The sequence below is a fragment of the Ovis canadensis genome, chromosome 1 (assembly GCF_042477335.2).
Source record: "Ovis canadensis isolate MfBH-ARS-UI-01 breed Bighorn chromosome 1, ARS-UI_OviCan_v2, whole genome shotgun sequence".
Classification (NCBI taxonomy): Eukaryota; Metazoa; Chordata; class Mammalia; order Artiodactyla; family Bovidae; genus Ovis; species Ovis canadensis.
In genome coordinates this window covers 96017542-96040858 of record NC_091245.1, presented here as the reverse complement: position 1 = coordinate 96040858, position 23317 = coordinate 96017542, and the positions used below count along the sequence as shown (strand labels likewise).

The 23317-nt window shown below is 39.5% G+C and overlaps 1 protein-coding gene across 3 annotated transcripts in view; it reads right to left on the bottom strand.

The window, feature by feature from the left end:
• WDR3 (WD repeat domain 3) overlaps nt 1–23317 on the bottom strand; it is a 39999-nt gene that overhangs the window by 7768 nt on the left and 8914 nt on the right. For all 3 annotated transcript variants that reach the window (XM_069602128.1, XM_069602124.1, XM_069602130.1), the window contains exons 4-21: nt 22603–22721; nt 20767–20845; nt 19539–19634; nt 18500–18613; nt 18239–18340; nt 17712–17809; nt 16188–16295; nt 15453–15683; nt 12363–12456; nt 10542–10643; nt 9140–9225; nt 8837–8972; nt 8049–8105; nt 6785–6885; nt 6467–6578; nt 6197–6331; nt 5879–5929; nt 4910–4975 (exon numbers count right to left, since the gene is read on the bottom strand). In XM_069602128.1, the coding sequence (XP_069458229.1) occupies nt 4910–4975; nt 5879–5929; nt 6197–6331; nt 6467–6578; nt 6785–6885; nt 8049–8105; nt 8837–8972; nt 9140–9225; nt 10542–10643; nt 12363–12456; nt 15453–15683; nt 16188–16295; nt 17712–17809; nt 18239–18340; nt 18500–18613; nt 19539–19634; nt 20767–20845; nt 22603–22721 (1887 nt within the window). The remainder of the gene's footprint in view (nt 1–4909; nt 4976–5878; nt 5930–6196; nt 6332–6466; nt 6579–6784; nt 6886–8048; nt 8106–8836; nt 8973–9139; nt 9226–10541; nt 10644–12362; nt 12457–15452; nt 15684–16187; nt 16296–17711; nt 17810–18238; nt 18341–18499; nt 18614–19538; nt 19635–20766; nt 20846–22602; nt 22722–23317) is intronic.

Genomic DNA, 23317 nt, shown 5'->3' with positions numbered 1-23317 from the left:
CAAAAACTGAACTAAACACAATAAGAGCAGAATAAATAATGCAGAATAAGTGACCTGGAAAAAAGAAGATGGAAGTCACCCAATCAAGACAACAGACACCAAATAAAAGAAATGGAAGCAATATAAGAGACCTATGGGATAATAATAAACTGTGCCAATCTACACATAATACAGCTCCAGAAGGGGAAGAAAGAGAAAAGGGGATTGAAAATGTATTTGAAGAAATTACGGCTGAAAACTTCCCAAACCTAAAGAAACAAATATACATGTAGAGGAAGCACAATTCAGTTCAATTGCTCAGTCGTGTCCGACTGTTTGCAACCCCATGAATCGCAGCACGCCAGGCCTCCCTGTCCATCACCAACTCCCGGAGTTCACTCAGACTCAGGTCCATCGAGTCAGTGATGCCATCCAGCCATCTCATCCTCTGTCGTCCCCTTCTCCTCCTGCCCCCAATCTCTCCCAGCATCAGAGTCTTTTCCAATGAGTCAACTCTTCACATGAGATGGCCAAAGTACTGGAGCTTCAGCTTTAGCATCATTCCTTCCAAAGAAATCCCAGGGCTGATCTCCTTCAGAATGGACTGGTTGGATCTCCTTGCAGTCCAAGGGACTCTCAAGAGTCTTCTCCAACACCACAGTTCAAACGCATCAATTCTTTGGCGCTTAGCCTTCTTCACAGTCCAACTCTCACATCCATACATGACCACAGGAAAAACCATAGCCTTGACTAGACGGACCTTGGTGAGCAAAATAATGTCTCTGCTTTTCAATATGTCATCTAGGTTGGTCATAACTTTTCTTCCAAGGAGTAAGCGTCTTTTAATTTCACGGCTGCAGTCACCATCTGCAGTCATTTTGGAGCCCAAAAATATAAAGTCTGACACTGTTTCCACTGTTTCCCCATCTACTTCCCATGAAGTGATGGGACCAGATACCATGATCTTCGTTTTCTGAATGTTGAGCTTTAAGCCAACTTTTTCACTCTCCACTTTCACTTTCATCAAGAGGCTTTTTAGTTCCTCTTCACTTTCTGCCATAAGGGTGGTGTCACCTGCATATCTGAGGTTACTGATATTTCTCCCGGCAATCTTGATTCCAGCTTGTGTTTCTTCCAGTCCAGCGTTTCTCATGATGGACTCTGCATAGAAGTTAAATAAGCAGGGTGGCAATATACAGCCTTGACGTACTCCTTTTCCTATTTGGAACCAGTCTGTTGTTCCATGTCCAGTTCTAACTGTTGCTTCCTGACCTGCATACAGATTTCTCAAGAGGCAGGTCAGGTGGTCTGGTATTCCCATCTCTTTCAGAATTTTCCAGTTTATTGTGATCCACATATTCAAAGGCTTTGGCATAATCAATAAAGCAGAAATAGATGTTTTTCTGGAATTCTCTTGCTTTTTCCATGATCCAGCAGATGTTGGAAATTTGATCTCTGGTTCCTCTGCCTTTTCTAAAACCAGCTTGAACATCAGGAAGTTCACAGTTCACTTAAGGGGCCCAAATAAGTAAACCCAAACAGACCTACACCAAGACACACTATAATAAAAATGGCAAACTAAAGAGGATTCTCAAGGTAGCAAGAAAAAAAAGTTCATCACAAGGGAACTTCCATAAGGCTATCAGCTGATTACTCTACAGAAGCACTGCAGGCCAGAAGGGAGTGGCAAGATATATTCAAAGTCCTAAAAGGGAAGAATCTGCATCCTAGGATACTCTACTTAGCAAGATTACATTTAGAATAGAAGGAGATACACAGAATTTCTCAGACAAGCAAAAAGTAAAAGAATTCAGCAATACTAAATCCAGCCTAAAGCAAATATTAAAGGTCTTCTCTTAATAGAAAACTAGTAAGAATAGATAGGAAAGAGAAAAATCACAACTGGAAAGTAAGTCGCTCCAATAATAGGTTAAAGAAAGAAAAAAAAGAAAATGTCTTTGTGAAAGTGATGGTAACTGCAATGAACAGCAAAAGGATGAAGATGTGAAAGAGGACATCAAAATCATGAACTGTGGGACAGGAGAGTAAGAAAATGCAGGGCTGGCTTTTTTTTCACTTCCTGGAATGGGCTTGACCCATATGACTGCCAACTGAAGCGAGTAGATGTAGGATGGGGCCCACATACTTGAAACACAGGGCCCCTTCGAAGCACACACCAGAGTCACAAAGACAAAGAGAGAACATAATCAAAAGGGAAACAAACCACAAAAGAACACCACAAAGAAAAAGAGACAGAGAAAAAACATAAGATCAATATGAAAACACGGTTAAAATGGCCATAAATATGTATCAATAGTTACCTTCATTATCAAACGTTGGACTAAATGCTCCAATCAAATGACAGAGTGGAAGACTGGATTAAAAAAAGCTACAGTATGCTGTCTGCAAGAGACTAATTTAGGGCAAAGGACACATATAGACTGAAAGTGAGGGCATGTAAAAAGGATAGCCTGTGCAAACACAAACGACAAGGAAGTGTGGGCTGCAATGCTCGTATCAGACAAAACAGACTTTAAAACAAAGGCCACAAAGAAAAAGGGGGACACTATATAACAATAAAAGAGTCAACACAGGAGAAGGGTTTTATACTCATCAACATATATGCAGCCACTGTACAGGTGCACCCAAACACCTAAAACAAGCACTAACAGACCTCAAGGGGTAAACCGACAAGAACGTAGTAATAGCAGGAGACTTTAACACCCCTCTCACATCAGTGGACAGATCTTTCAGAAAGATCGATACAGCAAGAGATTCTAAGTGATACAATAGGACAGTTAGATTTAATTGATATTTTCAGGACATTACATCCCAAACAACCAGAACACCTTTCAAATTCGCAATCCAAAAATAAAGTACTTAGCAGTAGACCCAACCAAAGAAATCAAAGACTAACACACTGACAACCATAAACTGTTAATAAAACTGAAGAGGATTCAAAGAAATGGAAAGATACCCCATGCTCCTGGATTGGAAGAATTAATATTGTTAAAATGGCCACACTACCTAAGGCAATCCACAGATTTAAAGTGATCCTTATCAAGTTACCCATGACATTTTTCACAGAACAAAGTCCTAAAATTTATATGAAACCATAAAGATCCAGAATTGCTAAAGCCATCCTGAATAAAAAGAACAGGAGGCAGACTTCAGACAATACTTTTGCACAAAGCTACAGTAATCAAAACAGTGTGTTACTGGCACAAAGACTGTTCCATATGGATCAGTGGAACAGAACAGAGACTCAGAAATAAACCCATACATACACAGTCAATTAATCTTCAACAAAAGAGGCAAGAACATATAATGAGAAAAAGTCTTCAGCAAGTGTTGGGAAGTTGGACAATTGCATGTAAATCAAAGCTAGAACACACCCTCTCACCATACACGAAAGTAAACTCAAGATGTCTTAAACACTTCAAACATAAGACATGACACCATGGAACACCTGGGAAAGGTTATAGGCAAAACATTCTCTGACATAAATTGTACCAATGTTTTCTTAGGTCAGTCTCCCAAGGCAATAGAAATAAAAAACAAATGGGACAAACTTTTGCATAGCAAAGGAAACCATAAAAAACAAAAACAAAAAGACAACCTACAGAATGGGAGAAGCTATCTGCAAATGACATGACTGACAGGGGCTTAATTTCCAAAATACACAAACATCTCCTACAACTCGACAACAAACAACCCAGTCAAAAACTGGACAGAAGATCTAAAGAGACATTTCTCCAAAGAAATATGGATGGTAAATAGGCACAAGAAAAGATGCTGAACACTGCTAATTATCAGTGAAATGCAATCAAAACTACAATGAGGTACTACCTCACACTGGTCAGAATGATCATCATTAAAAACTCTACAAGTAACAATTAGGATGTGGAGAAAATGGAAACCTCCTACACTGTTGGTGGAAATGTAAATTGGTACAGCCACTAGAGAAAACAGTATGGAGGTTCCTCAGAATACTAAAAATCAAATTACCATAGGATCCAGCAATCCCACTCCTAGGCATACAATCAAACAAAACTGTAATCTAAAAAGATATACACAACCCTATGTTCACAGCAGGACTATTCACAAAAGCCAAGACATGGTAACAACCTAAATGTCCGCTGACAGGTGAATGGATAAAGACGATGAGGTACATATCTAAAATGGAATACTACTCTGTCATGAAAAAGGAGGAAATAATGCCATCTGCAGCAACATGGATGCAGTTAGGAATTATCATACCAGGCAAGTCAGAAAGAGAAAGAGGAATAACATATAATGTTACTTATATGTGGAATGTGAAATGTGACAAACGCACCTATCTATGAAACAGACTCATGGACGTGGAGAATAGATTCATGGTTGCTTTGGGGGAGGGATGGAGTGGCAAACCAGGGTTAGCAGATGTAAGCTACTGCATGGATAAACAAGGTGCTACTGTATAGCACAGAGAGCTATATTCAGTATCCTATGATAAACCATAATGGAAAAGAGTATGAAAAAGAATGTGTGTATATATACACATATATATGAACTGAATGTATATAACTGAATCACTTTGCTATACGGCAGAAGTTAACACAACACTGTAAATCAACTATACTTCAATTTTTAAAAAGTCTATTATAAAAAAAGCAAACAAAACCCCCACTTATTGCTAACCCCACCCCTGTGGTTCAGATTCAGTAGGTCTGGGGGATCCACTCTGAGAACTACTGCCATCAAGTAAAGAGATTAGACTAGGGGCTCTTAAAGCTTATTTGGTGATTTTAGGGTCAAATATGGGAACAGGGCAATTTCATGCTGTTTTTATTTCTTATAATTATTTCCTTTGTTTTTCTTTAGATTTTAATAAAATACTTTTTGGAAAATAAAAAATTAACATGAGATACAACATTCTATATCAACTTACTGCTTTGACCGTTTCAATAGTTTTCTTTCCAGTGAAGTAACTGTCACCTTGAGTCTCTCCTGGAACCTGCCAGAAACAAAGAGATCCTTTTCACATAAAACTGACGGGTGTTAAAGAACCAACAAATTAATCTTATATCCAGAAAAGAACAGACATACTATGTTATGATGATTATTGTTATACTGTGTTATCAGCTACCATTAAATGAGACATTAGTAAGTGCCAGTGAAAATCCATGGATGGAGGAGCCTGGTAGGTTGCAGTCCATGGGGTCGCTAAGAGTCGGACAGGACTGAGCGACTTGACTTTCACTTTTCACTTTCATGCATTGGAGAAGGAAATGGCAACCCACTCCAGTGTTCTTGCCTGGAGAATCCCAGGGACAGGGGAGCCTGGTGGGCTGCTGTCTACGGGGTCGCACGGAGTCGGACACGACTGAAGCGACTTAGCAGCAGCAGCAGCGAAATAAAGTGAAAAGTGTTAGTCATGTCCGACTCTGCGAACTCTTGAACTGTAGCCCACCAGGCTCCTCTCTATCCATGGAATTCTCCAAAAAAGAATACTGGAGTGGGTTGCTATTCTCTTCTCCAGTAGTAAGTGCCAGACACTATGTTAAATGTGTTACATGCATTATCATAAGAATACTCTGCTCTACAACACATGATTAAAGAGATTGCTTAATTTCTCAATTCTGATTTTTGATTTACAGTGAAATGGTTCCCTAAAGCCTCCCTCAAAAAAAAAAAAGCAAGAATGACAATCAATCATTTAATACCAAGTCATTTGTCCCATAAAATCAGGATATACAGCTAAATTAAGAAGGACTACACAGATTCTTTCCCCTATCAGCTGCAGATGACTTTGGCATCTAGCCCCAGTTCTAGTTCCATTAGAAATTTTTGAAACTACAGTAAATGCCAGTAAGACAATGACAGGGCACAGAATGAGGAGCCCAGAAGATCTACTTACTGCTGGTTGGTCTTCCTTTGCCACACTCTCTTCATATTCTGCTTCCCTTTGCTGTCAAGAGACGGATGTGAATTAATTTCAAAGACGAAACATGACTACTATGTGAAGTGAGACAGTGAGGAGCTGCTTCTTTCACAATCGAACCCCTCATGGGATCTTCATCTCCACTTGGCTGCCCAAGTGGTGTCGGCAATCTTGGAAACATCTTCTGGAGGCCAGTGGACTGGCACTGAATGAGAGGTGTGACAGAACTAGACAGGAACCTTCAGCCGAGACAGCGTGTCAGGGACTGATACCCACCACGCCTGAAGTCCTTACCATCTCCTTTTCTTCCTCAAGAATAAGAGGCTCCCTTGTTCTCTCCCAAAGTCTCAGAGATTTGTCATGGGATGATGATACAACGTAGTCCCCACTGGGGCTTACAGCCAAGCACCATATTTCCTGGTGGTGCCCCTGCAGAGAGTAAAGACAAAACCAAAAATCCTGAGTAAGAATACCTTACTCATAGACTGCTACATTGGTGGGAAATCAGTGCTCAACCTTGAAAGAAGTTAAGTACTGAGCACATCAAAGTAGCTGAGAGGTTACCTCTAGAGTCTGTATGTGTTCAAATTTGTCTGCATCCCACTGTTTAATCTTACGGTCTTTCCCAGCGGTGAAGAAGAGGTGAGACTTGGGCACAAACCTTAGGAACATCACACTGAAAAGTGACAGAAAAACTCAAATGTCATCAACTTCTTCATTATTAAAGTCTTAAACACACATAAATCGCTTTTGGACAGTTAGTTCTAGAGTTTAATTAATAGAACTTTAAATTTCTGACTATCTGAGAACACTAAAAGATGCTCCCAGGAAATGACACTGATAGGTAACTCAACACGAGGTCTTTGAAAAGACAACATCTACCTGTCGTCATGAGCAAACAGAGACTTATGGCAGTCCCCAAAGTCCAGACCCCAGATTTTCACGTTCCTGTCTGCAGAGCCAGTTGCTATCAGTGCTCCATCCTAGAAGGAAGAGAAGCGAAACATTACTAGATCATCTGAAACCCTGATTAGATAGAGAAAAGTTAACCAGAACATTTATCCTGTTTCTTTCAAAAATGTCAATGTCAGTGCCAAAAAATTAATTTCATCTCTTTATCAAGAGCACCCACATCCTTGCTTTTACCTACAAATCTACTTTAAAAGCTTGTTAAGTGAGCAAGAACTGTGTGGCTTAGATGTTTCTGGTCCTGCTACAGGGCATTGTTGTGCTTTGGTGTAGGTTATCTGTTTACTTTGTTAAAATTGATAGAATAAAGACTCTCTAATCTCTGTCACAGAGTTTGACAAAGTTGGGGGGAGAGAAGAGGAAAAGAGAAGAACGAGCCTGGGAAAGAAGCTATTAGAATGCTTACGACCTAGACATTTTTATGCCATGTCTCCTATCACTGTTTCTCTTCTATTTTAGCACCTAGTTCAAATGGCTGTCAACTTAAGAAGAAAAATATTTTCTGACACCAATTTATTCTGTTCATGCACTGAGTGCAGATAGGTAGGGCAGGGGGCCAATTCCTTTTACACAGACTAGATTTTTTTTTTTAACTGGAAGATAATTGCTTTACAATATTGTGTTGGTTTCTGCCATACATCAACATGAATCAGCCACAGGTATACATATGTCCCCTCCCTCTTGAACCTCCCTCCCACCTCCCACCCCATCCCACCCCTCCATACTGCCACTCATAACTAGACACTGCAAAACATATGACTTTGGTCAAGAGACTAAAACTATACACAGTGAAAAATACCATAGATATTGCAAAGTTCCATTTTCCTTATGAGCGTTATTATACTTCAGAACAAAGAAAGGATGCCTTTTTGAAAGTCCTTCACAATTTAGGGCATTCTACCAATTATAGTCCTTTAGACAAGAAAATACTACTTGGGGAATTCAAACCAGATAGTTGGTTATGAGGATTAATTCAGGTATCTGTGAAAACATTCTAAAATGATTAAAGAGATATATACTTAAGGTATGATTATAATAAATACTTCTGTAATTTTTTTAGGATAGTCAGTTATATACCAGACTGAAAAATACTAAAATGAAGCTATCAAGCCAATAAAGAAAAAAACAATTTAGAAAAGATAACTTGTTACTGAGACACTATTTAAACTTTACTTACATAAGAGATGTCCATACATATGACAGGCAGTTTGTGTCCATATAGTGAGAGAAAAAACTAAATATTAAAAAAAAAAAAAAGAAGAATATAAACAACTCACGTCTGTCTACAAAATGCAGGCATAATTTATCATATGCAGATCTAAACTATAATCTTAACTACAATGCTAAACACTGTCCTGAATTGGTTTTATGTCTGTGTTTCAAAGAAGATGACAAACCACTGAAGGTTGTACCCATACAACTTAGCATACAAACCCTGGGTGCTCTTGCCAAGAACTCTGCAGTATAGTGGAGCCCATGATGCTGCTGAGGCCTATCCCTCAGTCAGAAGACAGCACAGGGATGTTCTCTGGATCTCTTAGCTGAAGAGTCTGGGGAGCACTTGGTTCACAACAGTACCTCTAGGCCTAATACAGTCCCACCAAGACTCTTGAGTGTAGAGCCCAGTAATCCATATTTTTAAAAGCAACCCAAATGATCCGGATGTACCGCCAAGTGTGGGATCACTGCCTAGGACAGCTAGCAATGCTATTAAAACTACTGGCTACAACAGGATTTCCTGTCCACAGATTTCTCTGAACATGTGAAATATAACTTGCTTTAAACAAAATTTATGAACCAAAGGATTCTTTCAGAAGTCCAGCCTTCCTAGTGTACTTGCAATGTTTTGATTCATAAACAAGCTTTCAAAAAGATACTACTGCTGGAAATAGTCAAGGCCACTTCCCTATAGTCTCAACCCAAGTTCAGTCAGAAAGAAAATACCCATAGGCATAACCATCGTACCTTTAAAGTGTCAACATAGAAAATTTTCACAGTACAGTCCAGCAAAGACACGGCCAGCAGCTTTTGATTGGGAGAGTAACTGACACACAGAACCTCTTCATCTAGTTGCAAGGTTCGGGTTTGCTTCACAGAAAGTCTAGCACCACAGAAAGCATCAAGAAAAATGAGTATTCTACAAAGGCAAGCAAAGTCTCCTAACACCCTCTAGAGCTCAACAGAAACACATGCGTCAAAAACCCACTCAGTGGTGCCTTATTTTCACTCCAACAAATGGACACAAATTTAAAAAAAAAGTCTACTCACCTTTTCTGGGTACTGTTTTCATCTTTCACCAACTCAAAATCCCAGAACTTGACAGATTTATCTGCACCACCTGTCACAAAGCCACGCTGAAAATCAAAGACATTTCTGTTAGAAAAGTATCTTAGTACAGAAACTTTGGTAAGACACCTCAAAATAATACAAAAGACCATTTTTATTTAAGGCACGGGATAAGAATTAAGATGTGTGGTTTTTCCTTAAACCCTCTTTCTTGTTCTTTTAGGGCTGCCTCCACAAGTCTTATTTGAGAACTAACTCCTGGCAGTGCCTAATGTAGTCACATGATAACTGATGTGAAGTTTCAGTTACACTTTCATTCAGTGTCAGGAAGGAAGACTCAACAAATACTACAGGGTAACACAACAGTCAAAAGAATTTGCTGTGAAGTATTAAACTGGTCTCATCACATTTTAGGGTTGGTGTAAAGTATAAGGAACACGGAGTAAGAAAACTAGATCTCAAATGTCTATCCTGCTGTTTCAGAGATCTGTAACATAGAAAGAAAAACCTTACAATGATCCTTAGTGTTGCTGAAGAGATAAAGACTACCTAGTTTATAAAACCATTGTGAAGTAAGAATTAAAGATTTTAAAATTTAAAAAATAAAAAACTAAAATTAAAAAACAAAACAAAAAAACAAACAAAAAAAAACCATTGTGAAAATAATAGTAAATGACATGATGGATGTGAGAACACTTTGGAAAATAGAACACTCCACAAACCCAAGACGCTAACTACGATTTACATTTTAAAAGCTGCTTTATTTCTGCCCCCAATGGCATTACTCAATCTAAATTCCACGTTCCATTTTTTCCAAAAATATCTACTTTCAGGGAATGCAGGTTTGCCACTACTGAGGACATTCAAATAAATGGGCCACAATCCCCTCAGGTATTGTCAAAAAAAAAAAAAAATCTCAAAATGTTCTGAGCAACAAATAGTACTACTTCAGGTCTCCAGAGAGACTCCTTTGAAAGGAAACACACTGCTGTTGACTGGAAAAGGCTCACAAACTGACTGAAACCACTAGACTTGTATAGTCATAGATATACAGACTGAAGCGGGAGCAGAAAAGACTGCTCTATCCTCTGCACTGTGTTGCCCAAGGAAATATTTCCTCAAGAAGTATCACAAATCACTGGGAATGTAGGAGGATAAGTATTGTGATGTCCTGTAGCTCATGAGCAAGAGCAGCTGAACAAGAATTCAGATCCTAGTGACAGCTCTTCGCATTGTTAGGCACAAAGTATGGCACCATATATAGAGATTACACAAAGAGTAGACTTTCTTTACATTCCTGTCAGGCAGCAGCAGAACTTGATATGAGAGGTGGGAAGTGCAGCCAGAGTACTCAAGTCCAGATCGTCACATCTGGTTCAGTTACCTGATCTGGAGAGAGAGACAAGGACCATAAAGCTCCATCGTGTGCATCTATTGTCTCCAGCAGATTTCCTGAGGCCAAGTCATAAAGCTGCAGCTTCCCTGTCTATGGAAGACACAAAATGAACACACCCGCAACCTCCAAGATGCACATCCACGGTTTCCTAACCAAGCAGCAACAATGTGGCCAACTACTCAGGAAATGGCTTCCATGGTCTACCTACTATACTTCCTCTGTGAATAAGTGCTGTTAAATCTATAGACATAGCGGTTTAGTCTTGGCAAGGTCACTATACTCTGCAACTATGGAACGATACAACCTTGTAGTACAGGACCACTGTCACTTCCACTGGTTCCCTCAACTTCAAACGGGAAATATCATGGCCAGAGGCGTATCAGAGTAAACATAATAGCAAATGGGGGATTTAAAAACCTTTAAAAATGTAATCAATCCTTTAAGTGGACTAACAACTCCTCTCTATCTAGTGTTGGCTTCCCCTCTAGAATACATTGACAGTAACAAATACCACCTACAATGCTAGAGAGGACAATGAATTTGAAAAAAAACCCGTGGTAGTTTAGAAAACTATCAGCCACGCTTCCTGTTTAGACCCTGTATGTGCTGTGGTCTTGCGGCCTGCACGGAACAGAACACACACAGCGGCCAAGCCTGCTGTGTGCTGAGTCTGTAAACATGTGGTGGAAAGAATGTAAGCAGAAGACTTGACTCCCAGGGCTGCCTCTCTGACTCTGACTATGGGTAAATTCATCTCCATGAGCCCGTTTTTCCATCTGAAAAAAATAGTGGATGAACATTTGGTGAATGAATGAAAAATAAGGGTACTTTTAACTAAAATTTAATGTTCCCTGACATTGACTCTTGAACTCTCTTCAGCTTGTTTTATACTTTTTGGTGGGCAAAAAAAATATCCATTGCGATAACAGGTTTTCTAATAAAATGCACATATGGCATTGGTTTAAGGAGATAATGACAAATACTTGCAAAGCACTTCTCAAAATATTCCACAGACCTATTACACTTTATTCCCACTACAACCCCGACTATCACCATTCATGCCACTTCCACTGCCAGCGCTTATTAGTTATTTTCTGGGAGCCAGTCTCTGTGCTAAGTGCTTGCAGACTGTGACGCAGGTTATTTACATATTTTACTTTTAGATATCAAGGCTTACAGGGTGGAGTAACTTGCCCAACTCATAGCTAGTTGAGTAGAAGAGCTGGGATTCAAACCCAGGCAATTTGGCACAAAAGGCTCTGTCAAAAAGCAAGTGCTACCATCTCCTAATACAGATAAGGAAACACACTAGGAGAAGTTTATGCAACTTGCTCAAGTTACCCCTTTTGTAGGGGGAAAAATCTGAATCCAAATCCATGTTTGTGCATTCCCTCACGGTTCTCTCCCCATGTGATCACAGCTGAAGACTTGGTCACTTGGTCTCTCTTTACTGAATGCTTCTATCTGCCACATTTCATGCTGCTACTTAATGTATTTTATTAATCTTCTCAAAACATGTGTGCTCATAAAAATATGGATGAAAGGCTGATTGCCAAATTGTTAATGATAGTTATCTTGGGTCATGATTTTAATTTTCTTCATAATTTAACATATGGTTTGGTTTGCAAAAAGAAAACAAAACTTAAAACAAATAAAAACCTCAAAAAAAGGGCAATGAACTATCACACTCTGATATTATCCAACTCTAATACATTTCCCATATGCTAACAAGGGAAGCAGTTGTTTCTTAAACAACTTGAAAAATATTGAGCAGAAAAGTCCCCTAAATCCACAGAAAAGTCTGTTTACCTTTGTTCCTATGACCACCTGCCGATCACCAGGTACAAAGAATGAGCATAGCGCATATTCACAGGTCATTGTGCGAATACACTGCAGTGTAGATCTGTGAGGAAGAAGGAATAAAGAACTCATATGTTAAGAGAACCTGCTTTTCCACCTGCAAAGTCAGCATGTACATTTAATATTAATACATACTTAGCCACACAGAATAATTGACATGAGAGAAGACAAAGTCTGAATGCATGTGTGCTAAGTCACTTCAGTCATGTTCAACTCATGTTACCCCATGGACTGTACCCACCAGGCTCCTCTGTCCATGGGATTCTGCAGGCAAGAATACTGGAGTGGGTTGCAATGCCATCCTCCAGGGGATCTTCCTGACCCAGGGATCGAACCTGAGTCTCTTATCTCTCCTGCATTGGCAGGCAGATTCTTGACTTAATTATAGTCAGGGAGAAAATAGTAAACGGGCCCTAACTTTGTTTTCTTTATAGGAGGTTCCCAATCGTAAGGAACAGATTCTATAAAAACAAAGCTTAAAAAAGCCATCTGCTGGGTTCAAGAGAACCCGATCTGCTGCTACAAAGAAGTGTGTGAGCCCAGAGGACTAAGTCAAATTAGCATATTATATCCCTACAAGTCAAGTTCATTTTATTGGACCATTAACATTCACCCATTCAGCAAACACCCACTCCCTCCAATATGTACTGAATGCCAGGTCCTGTTCCAGGTGCTGGAGATGAGACAGTGAGTTAAACACAAAAGGCCCCGAATTCCATAAAGCTTAACATCCTCCAGAAGTGAGACATGTATGGGTGTCTCAGGTGCCAGCAGGTGTTGTGGAGAAACACAGAGCTGGGGGAAGGGGACTCAGAATGCGAGGGGAGGCAGGGGACAGCAGGGTGGCCGTGCAATGACAGCAGAGGGAGGACGGCCTGCAGCCGAACGGGAAGCTGGTTCCAGGAAGAAAGAAGAGGGAGCACGAAGGCCACAGCACAGGCACGTTCTTGTTGCCTGAAGCGGTAATGAAAAGGCCAGGGGCTGCAGTGGAGAAGGCGAGAGTGATGAGAGACAGTGGCTGTAAGGATTGTGACTTCCAGTTAGCATTAAATGGAGCTCCGGGAAGTGATGGAACTTCCATGATAAAAAGATTACACTGGCTGCCGTGCTGAGAACAGACCATAGGGAGCAAGTAAGGACGCATGGATGCCAGTCAGGAAGCTATTACCATCCAGATGAGAGATGGTGGTGGTCTGAACCCAATCGTGGCAGTGAAGGTGACGAGATGTGGTTGAAATTTCAGGTACATTTTGAAGGTGGCGCTGACAGGTTTTGTTAATGAATTGGACATAGGACATGAGAGAGAAAATCAAGAATGGCTACAAAGATTTGTGGTTTTAACTGCAGGAAGTAGTTATTTACTAAGATGGGGAAGTCTGTAGGAACAGAGGGTGAGGAGGCTATTGAAGAAATGAAGATCACAAATGTGGTCTGGACACAGAAAAGTTTAGGATGCCTAATTAGATATCCAAGGGGTGATACGAAAAGGATTTGGATATGAGAGTCTGAAGTTCAGGGAGAGGTTGAGGCTACAGACACAAATTTATGCGTCATTAGCACAGACAGCCACCTGACTAGAGAGCAGAGAAAGTAAGTGAAGATAGAGAAAAGGTTCAAAATCTTTGCTCTGAAGCATTTCAACATTTACAGGTCAGTAAAGTTCAAAGGATTCCAGCCAAGACTGAGGAGAACCAGCCAGCAGCAGAAGAGGGAGTAACGAAATTCAGTGTTTCAAAGAGGAAAAAAGTTACCAATTCAAGGAGGATGTCAGACAAAGCTTATCGGTCACTGGATTTAAAAACATGAAGACCACTGATGAGATGACAAGAGCTGCTTTAGTGAAATGCTGGGGATAAAGGCCTGATGAAGAAAAGGATCAGCAGAAGGGAGAGATAACTAGAGAGAGAGGTAAGGATGAGACAGCATATTCTTTTAAGATGGGAGATACTGTAGCATGCACGTATGCATGCTAAATCACTTCAGTCGTGTCCGACTCTTTGCGACCCTTTGGACTGTAGCCCACCAGGCTCCTCTGTCCACTGGATTCTCCAGGCAAGAAACCTGGAGTGGGTTGCCACGCCCTCCTCCAGGGGGTCTTCCCAATCCAAGGATTGAACCCGAGTCTCTTTAATGTCTCCTGCATTGGCAGGCAGGTTCTTGACCACTAGGGCCACCTCAGATATCTTTATGCTGATAGGAATGACCCAACAGAGAAGGAAAATTAATGATGCAAGAGAGGGAGGAAAACTGCCAGAAGTAGATATATATAGGTTGTGATTAACTTTTGGTTAGGAGCACTATCAGTCATAGGAAGAAAGATTATGTGATACAGATGCAGCTAAATTGCCAGTTGTAATGGGAGCATATGAATGTTTCTGGATGATTCCACTACTTTGGCCACCTGATATGAAGAACTGACTCATTGGAAAAGACCCTGATGCTGGGAAAGATTGAAGGCAGGAGGAAAAGGGGACAACAGGGGCTAAGATGGTTGGATGGCATCACCGACTCAATGAACATGAGTTTGAGCAAGCTCCGGGAGTTGGTGACAGACAGGGAAGCCTGGCATGCTGCAGTCCATGAGGTTGCAAGAGTCGGACACAACTGAGCGACTAAACTGATTTCTTCAGTGAACTAGAAAACAAGGTCATCAGCTTAAAGGGGCAAGAGGTGTGAGGTATGAGAAGAAAGAAGTATGACAGTCATCTAGGAAAGTGAGGAATTAGAAATCAAGATAAAGTTACTGGAAAGCACTAAGAGCCTACTTGAATTTAGAGTAGCTGGTGTGTTTGTGTCTAACTAAGTACAGCAATAAGCTTTAGACATGGAATAAACTTGCATTCTTTGCACCAAATTTAAAAAGGCAATTTTTCCTACTCTAAACTCCACAGGTCTACAGTCAAAATGCACTGAAAATACATTTTCAAGGGACTGTATTTAGGGCCCTAAGGAAAACTAATCATCAAGAGTACTAAAAACTAACTCAAAGGGAAGAAAACTTTACTGAGTAGAGCTACAGAAGGGCATCACTTCACAAACCTGTTCCATATCTTAATGGAATCAGCTGCTGCCGAAAGGATAGCAATATTGTCTGAGCTGAATGACAAAGTCCGCACGTCACTGCGATGACCTCCGATGGTAATTCTGTTTGTCCGGATAGGCTGAGGACCCGTCGTGGAAGCATTCAGTGAATATAATTCCACCAAGTTGTTCTGCAGCAGGAAAACCGCCTTTAACTCTCCTTGAGGAGTATAAATCAAGTCAAAGGATCTGCATGAGAAAATATTCAGATGTTCAAATGTTCCAGCAACCATCTTCATTTTCAGCATTAACTTATTTTTAGGAGAAAGGCTTGGCAATGCCCTCCACTTGTAAGTTAACAAGTGTAAAGGATTTTACTTCTAAGAGTGCTCTGAGTATTGGACAGTAGTCAAGTACAGGCTAAGTCCAAGAAACCTGAGCTCAGATACTGGATCTGATTTTCTGTGTATATTTTCTAAGTGACCTAAAATCCTTTTGGAATACGGGCTATCCGTTTTTCTTTGTAATTATAATTAGCAGCAGTAAAGAACTATAAATGAAAAGATAAAAGGCTATCCTAATGAAACAAACAGAAGATGATGAATAAGTGAGGCCATGGTGAGCAGGAGCAACCATCGTGTCCAGATATAATTTGTAGTGACTGCTTACAAACAGCATGAAAAGGTGATACAACTTTGCAGCTTACTATTTCTATAACACTTCAGATACTTCAGCTACTACATCTTCACTCACTTGATTTTGGCAGAAGTTTTGATATTAGCCACCCGTTGGATTTCATCTTGCAAAGTCATTTTGACATTGACTTCAAGGTCTTCTTCCTCCTCATTGCAAGAATTTAATCTAAAGGAGAAAAGAAAAAAAGACTATCATCCTATCACTTTTTTAGAAGTTTTGCTATTACTTGAGTCAAGTTTTAGTCTGAGACCAACAACCCATGTGGGAAAGTCATTTAACCACATGGAATTACCATGAAAATTAAACAGAGAGGTGTATGTAGAAATGCACTGTGAACCACAATCCAATTATTATAAAGTATTATTCCATCTAACAGGTACCCTTAATAAATGGATTCCAAACGCTGAAGTCCATAAAATTGCTAGGGATGAGTATTCGTAGTTCAAACTATTCCACTGAAGTGTTTCTGGTAAGCTTATCTATCTTTGGGACTTTTTAGAAAATCCATTAGCCTACACTTAGCAACTCAACCATGTCAAGTAAACCAGAGGTCTCACAAGATCTGCTCTAGCAAATAAAAAATTTAAGAAAGGATGACTTTTTGAGACTTGATAAATTTCAACCACTGAGAAACTGATTTCTATAGCTATAATGACCTATTTAAGGTGATACTGTCCTAAACTTCAATTATGTAACTGTCCAACCAGTCTTCCTTCTCACAGTCCCACAGGTCAGCACCAAGCAACCCAGTCCCCTTCTGTATAGGCTGCTGTCATTGAAGACACACTGCTAGCCTCTCAGAATTAAATCCTTTAGAAAACTGAAAGTCACTCAGTCGTGTTTGACTCTTTGCGACCCCCATGGACTATACAGTCCATGGAATTCTGTAGGCCAGAATACTGGAATAGGTAGGCTTCCCTGATGGCTCAGAGGTTAAAACGTCTGCCCGCAATGCGGGAGACCCGGGTTCGATCCAGGAAATGGCAACCCACTCCAGTATTCTTGCCTGAAGAATTCCATGGACAGAGGAGCCTGGCGGGCTACAGTCTATGGGGTAGCAAAGAGTCGGACACAACTGAGCGACTTCACTTCACTTAGCCTTTCCCTTCTCCAGGAGATCTTCCCAACCCAGGGATCGAACCCAGGTCTCCCACATTGCAGGCAGATTCTTTACCAGCTGAACCACAAGGGAAGCCCAAGAATACTGGAGTGGGTAGCATTTCCCTTCTCCAGCAGATCTTCCTGACCCAGGAATTGAACCAGGGTCTCCTACATTGCAGGCAGACTCTTTACCAACTGAGCTATCAGGGAAGCCAAATCATTCAGAAGCTATGTTTAAATATCTGTACTGTCTTTCTAGTTCTGTGTGGTTCTCAGTACAAGATTTAGGAATATGGTAAGTTATAAAACTATACATAGAAATTAAAACTTGGACTACCAGCACACGTTAAAACCTTCCCTAGCATTTAATAGTAATCAGAACCAGAGTAAATATTCCTTTAAAGAAGCCCCAATTTTTCTATCACTACAATGTGGCCCACCCAGGGTACGTTATTAGCAGTAAATATTAAGAAAACACACTTTGCTCTCTTTTTAGCTTTCTTCATCTTCTTGTCCATTTTCTTCTGAATTTCCTCTTTGGAAAGGATACAAAACACTTCTAGCACAGAATCGGTTCCCTAGAAAAGGAAAAGGCTGATGTGAGCCCAGGAGAGGCAACTTGTTAATTTAGCTTTTTCTCTGTAAGAACATTTCTTGTTCTTCCCTATTGGTATTACTATAGACAGTTTAATCTCTCTGTAATTGTTGTCTCATCTGTAAAGCAGAAATATACCACTTTCTACAGTGTTCCTCTGAAGACTAAAGAAGAAGTTAATGTTTTTAAATTGTTTAGAAAAGCAGGGATTTAATCAGTGTTTGCTAATAATAACAGTGATATTAGCAATTACTGTTATGCTAACAGAAGCTAGGGAGTATAGATCCACAAGGTACCATATAATGAAATCTTAAAAGGACCAAAGAAAAATTCAAGTCCACACCAAATACTAAATGAGTCTCTGAAAGGAACAGCGGAGTCCATGTTACTTTCTCCTGAGCCTGATACTCACATGGCAAGCAAGAATCCTGCCTGTCCTGTCGACTGCAAGGTTCACAACTCGGTCCCTTCCTTCCCGCATTATGGATCCAGCTTTTCTGCATGTAAGGATGCGCTGCAGAAGAAGCAAGAAAAAAGGTGAAGCTTAACAGTTACTTCTGTTGACGCCTGAAAAGATAGGATTCCAAGAAATGCAGGTGACAAAGATCATCCCTAAAATGAATATCTTCCCAGCATTCAACTCAACTGAAAGTAAGAAACAAAAATGAATTACATCCTCAGGAGCTTCATCCATCTCAAGGGTACCATCCTCTGCTTCATGTGAGTCCTGTATACCAGGAGAAGATTCTTTGATTTTCTTGGGTTCTGGTTCTTCTGGGTCTTCAATCTGTTTTTATAAAAATGGGAAAATAAAAAGTGAAATAATTAGTTCTAGGAGGTGACTCTTAACCCTAATGACTTAGAAACCTGTCTTCATGGCTACTGATAACTTCCATTTAGTGACCTCTCTGATCAAGCCTCTTTGATGGCAGCACACTTATCAGAATATATTAAAAACAGACTATGTCAAACACAAACAAAACATTATTCATCATACAAGTTTTAATAACTTCCCATAGTATAAGGACTATTGTTCCATAACAAACTGAAAAAATGATGACCTCATTAATTTTAAAACATTCTTAGGTGAAAGATCTACTATATTCTAGAAGGAAGGATTAAATTAGCATTACAAATTGCAAATGCACTGTATGAGAGGTTACATTTTCTGCTTATATAAAGAAAAGATAAACTCTAGCCTACTAATGTAGAACCCATCAGAATGGCTACTGGATACATCACCACATATCTCACCCCAGTTAAACCCCGGATAAAAGGTACATGACCTTTTATCCACACAAAATCTTTGAGGATCGAGAAAAAGTTATAGATCGTCTCAGAACATACGTATTTATATAAACATACAGAAATTCTACATAGATATTTGTTTGAGAGAAGAGGGTCACAGATATCCTGAAGTCCATCCGTGGACACCTGAAGATCAAGGAATATCAAGCTAAGAGCCCTATAAACTAAAACATTAACATTACCAAGAGCTGTAAGCCTAAAGCTATTGTTCATCCAAGTGCAAATGAGCATAGAAATAAAACAGAATGAAGGAAAAAAAATTGTGTGGAAGTCACAGGTTATCAGTAAGAGAAAATTCCAATACAACGTGTAAGTACTCAGTAATTACATCTGATTCTAAATTCAACAAAACTATGAAACTGCTGAAACATGACACTGCCCGTGATCAGAAAATAAGCAATTACCTCTTGTAGATAAGATATGTCCCAAGCCCTCAGTTCACTGTCAGAAGCCCCAGTGATAAGTCGCTTTTCTTCGGACACCAGAACCAACCCCCACACCTGGAGAGCATAAGAAAACTCAAATAATACAATTTAAGGGAATCCAGGATGTAGGACATGACATCCCAAAAATCTAAGTACACTGTAGTCAAATCACTTTGGCACTGCAAAGTCTAATACTAAGGGCAACCTTTTCAAAAGATACTAAAAGAAAGCTCACTTTTAGAAAGAAAATGATCTAGGGTAGAATTGATGTTTATGTGGTAACTAGCAGTTTCTCTGTAATTTCCTATCCTTAAATTTAGATAATGGCTGTTCAGAATAAATCCTAATTAGAAGCCACTCAAGTGATAATTTTTAAGTCTGGCACTTCTTTGCTTTCAGCAGTGCTTACAAATAAAAGGTGCTCCATTAATGTCTGTCAGAGTATCATTTTTAGACTCAAACATGCATGAATAAACAGTGAAAATAACAGTATTGTTGCAAATCTACAAAAAAAGTCTAATTTGCTTTTCCTTATTATGTTCCTCATGCATTCTAGGGTGTATATACACACACACATACATGTATATACACATATAAATCTATATAACTGAGTCATAATTTACATTATTAGCTAAAGGCATATTACACTGTGATTCAATTTTTATATATTCTGAAATGATCACCACACTAAGACGAGTTACCATTCCACTGACATACAAAATTGTTACAATATTATTGACTATGTACCCTATATATGCATTACATCCCACAACTGGAAGTTTTTACCCCTAATTCACCTTCGCCTCTGCCTAATATGAACAAAGCATGGAGGATGCAAAGATGCAAAAATTCCCTATCTCTATGGAACATATCTATGTTCAGGTAACTATTATAATGGCTATAATTTGCTATTTACATGTCACCAGGCCAGGCACTATACATGCAGTATCACTATACTTCCCTACAGTCATAAAGGTGGACACTTATAATTTAAAGTGATGAAACCCATATTCATTGGTTAAAAACTAATGTAAGGCCAATATCTACTAAATGCCAGAGCAGCTCTATCTGCTCTGATGGTTGGCACTTTGTCCACCATACCAACTTCTCTCAAGACAGGACATACCAATTATTGTTAGCAGTGAAAAAATGCTCTCTCCCTTTCTGCCTTGCCATTCTTGCCCTGGCCCCATAACCCTACACGTACCTCAGTTCGGTGGCCAACCATTGTTTTAAAACAGTGCTGGGTATCAAGGTCCCACCATTTCACCATGGTATCTTTCCCACTAAAAGAAGAAATAGGAATAAAAAATCTTATTAGGAAGAATCAAATGAACATGAAGATCAAGGACTCATTTGTTGCCTTAAAAAGACATAATACATAGCAATTATGTCTAATGTTAATATTTACCTTTCTTTTAAAAAAAGAATCCTAACTCTCAAAACACTCCTCTTCTTTCCTGGCAAGAACTGAGTGAATGAAAAGCCATGGACTCTTCACTGATTATAGCCACCCAACTTCCCTTCCCCTCTATAAAAGTGCTCTTTTCCCCTTGCTGAATGGGAATGAAATGGCAATTCTCTGCTGATCCTAAATAAATCCATTTTTGCTGGGGGGGGTGGGGTAAGAAAAAAAGAATCCTAATTCTCTATATGGCTATTCTGAGGTAGAAAAATAAAATGTCCCCAAAATAACCTTGAATTCAGAGTGCTACAGAACATAAAACTTGGGCTGTTACACATCATTTCCATAGCCACAGCATCAACATTCCTTCATCTGTCTAACTCAGAAAGAGCACAGCCTCTCTTGCTTCCTTGTCTTCCAATGTTCAGCTAGTCTCCAGGTCCTGAAAATGCCTCCTCTGGGAAGTCTCTAAGCCCTGATTCCTTCCAATCCACTTCTGTACACAAACCTGATTCTAAGTACTATTGCCTGAATTATTTTATATTTTAATAACTTATGTGGTCTCTGTCTATTCCTGTTACCTCATCACATCCAATATACCCCTGGCAGATAATCTCAATTTTCTAACTTTGCACTAACTCAAGATTCTCTATGAAATCAAAATCAAGCTCTTTGGCACCATTCCCCAAACCTCCCATTTACTGGCTCTTAATCTCCTGCCTCAAATGCCTGTTCTCTGCTTCTTCACCAGTAGAAATCTACCATAACGCTGGTACCAGGATTAAAACTGGAGATACCCTAAAACCCAATTTACAAAACCTTTCCTATATAATCCTACCTCCCGGTGTCATTTCCTTTTCCTTACATCCCCTAAGCTATCAGGTGTATGTATATTCTAGCAGAACTGTAGAGTCACTGCCTCGTGTTATCTGAACAAGAACGCTACCACCCCTGTATCCTACCCCACAGGGACAAATCCACCATTTGGACAGCTTTTTGTGCTGCTCCTCTACACTGCTTCTGGTTCTTCTGTGGTTCTTACTAATTACTACGGTCCTTCTAATTACTTCCTGGCAACATTTTGGATCTCAAACTTTCCTGGGTAGCCATTCCTTAGGAATGGTAACTATTACATTTAGGCTGAACTATATGAAACTGCAGGTATCTGACATATCACTTTTAACCCATACAAATGGTTCAACCTATTAGATGTCCAGGAGCCCTAAGTATGGAGTAAATAAATCTCTTTTAAAGAGGCAGGTTAAAACAAACATTTAGTCGTCACATCTGCCCACTGTTCCATATTCGGTTTTCCTGACTTTCTAGGGATCCAGAAAATAGACAGTTCATGCATCTGTCAGAGTTAAGGAACATGGAAAAGCTGATATCAAGGGGAAATGATGACAAATCAGAAAAAGGAATTAAAAAATGCTATAAAGAACTCTGCACAGCATCCATGATACAGTTGGGGAGGGGAGGCACGGGGAGAGGAAAGCAGAGAGAAGAGGAAACTAGCACCTGAGCTTGGGTGCAGTGTGAAGAAACGAGTAAGGAATCAAGCAAATTCCTTCTGTGAAAGCCTCACTGTGAACTCACCTAGAAAAAGAACTGGACCCGAAACTGTTACTACTACTTTACCTCGTAACCAGCAGGTTCTTTTCTCGTAGAAACAATGCTTGCGTGATGGCGTCCTTGTGTCCCTTTAGACGGTAGAGGCCGCTTTCATTGATCACATCCCACACAATAACATCCGTGTCCTAAAGGAATCAAATCAATAGAAGAACTTTATCACATAACGCCTAACTTGACTAACAGGGTGTAATATTCTTATTAGAAAGTTGATATGTAGTTCTTATAGAAAACTTGGAAAGCATACAGAAAAATAAAGAAACAAACACCAGCTGATTTCGCCACCCAGACATGATCAACATAGATATTTTGTGTACACTGCTCCAGTCTTTGTGTATACGTACATGCTGTTAATTGAGATCGCGCTATTACTATCGTTTTGAACCTTCTTTTCCTCCTTTAATATATTTCTCTATTTCCACATCATTACACTCTTCTCATTTTTAATAGTCATGTAGTAACCAACCTTAAGGATATATCATTATTTATTTTTAATTTTTTTTCTATTTCAGCCATTTAGGTAGTTACCAATTTCTGCTATTATAAATATGTGGAAATGACCATTCTTGTACATCAATCTTTTATATATCTCTGATCAGAATAAAGACTAAAAACGGACATTCTTGGGTTAAAAGGTATTTTTTTCTATTTTAATACCTTTAAATAGAATAATAATTTTAATGGAATTTAATTTGAAATTCAGGATGACCTCCAGGAAGGTTGC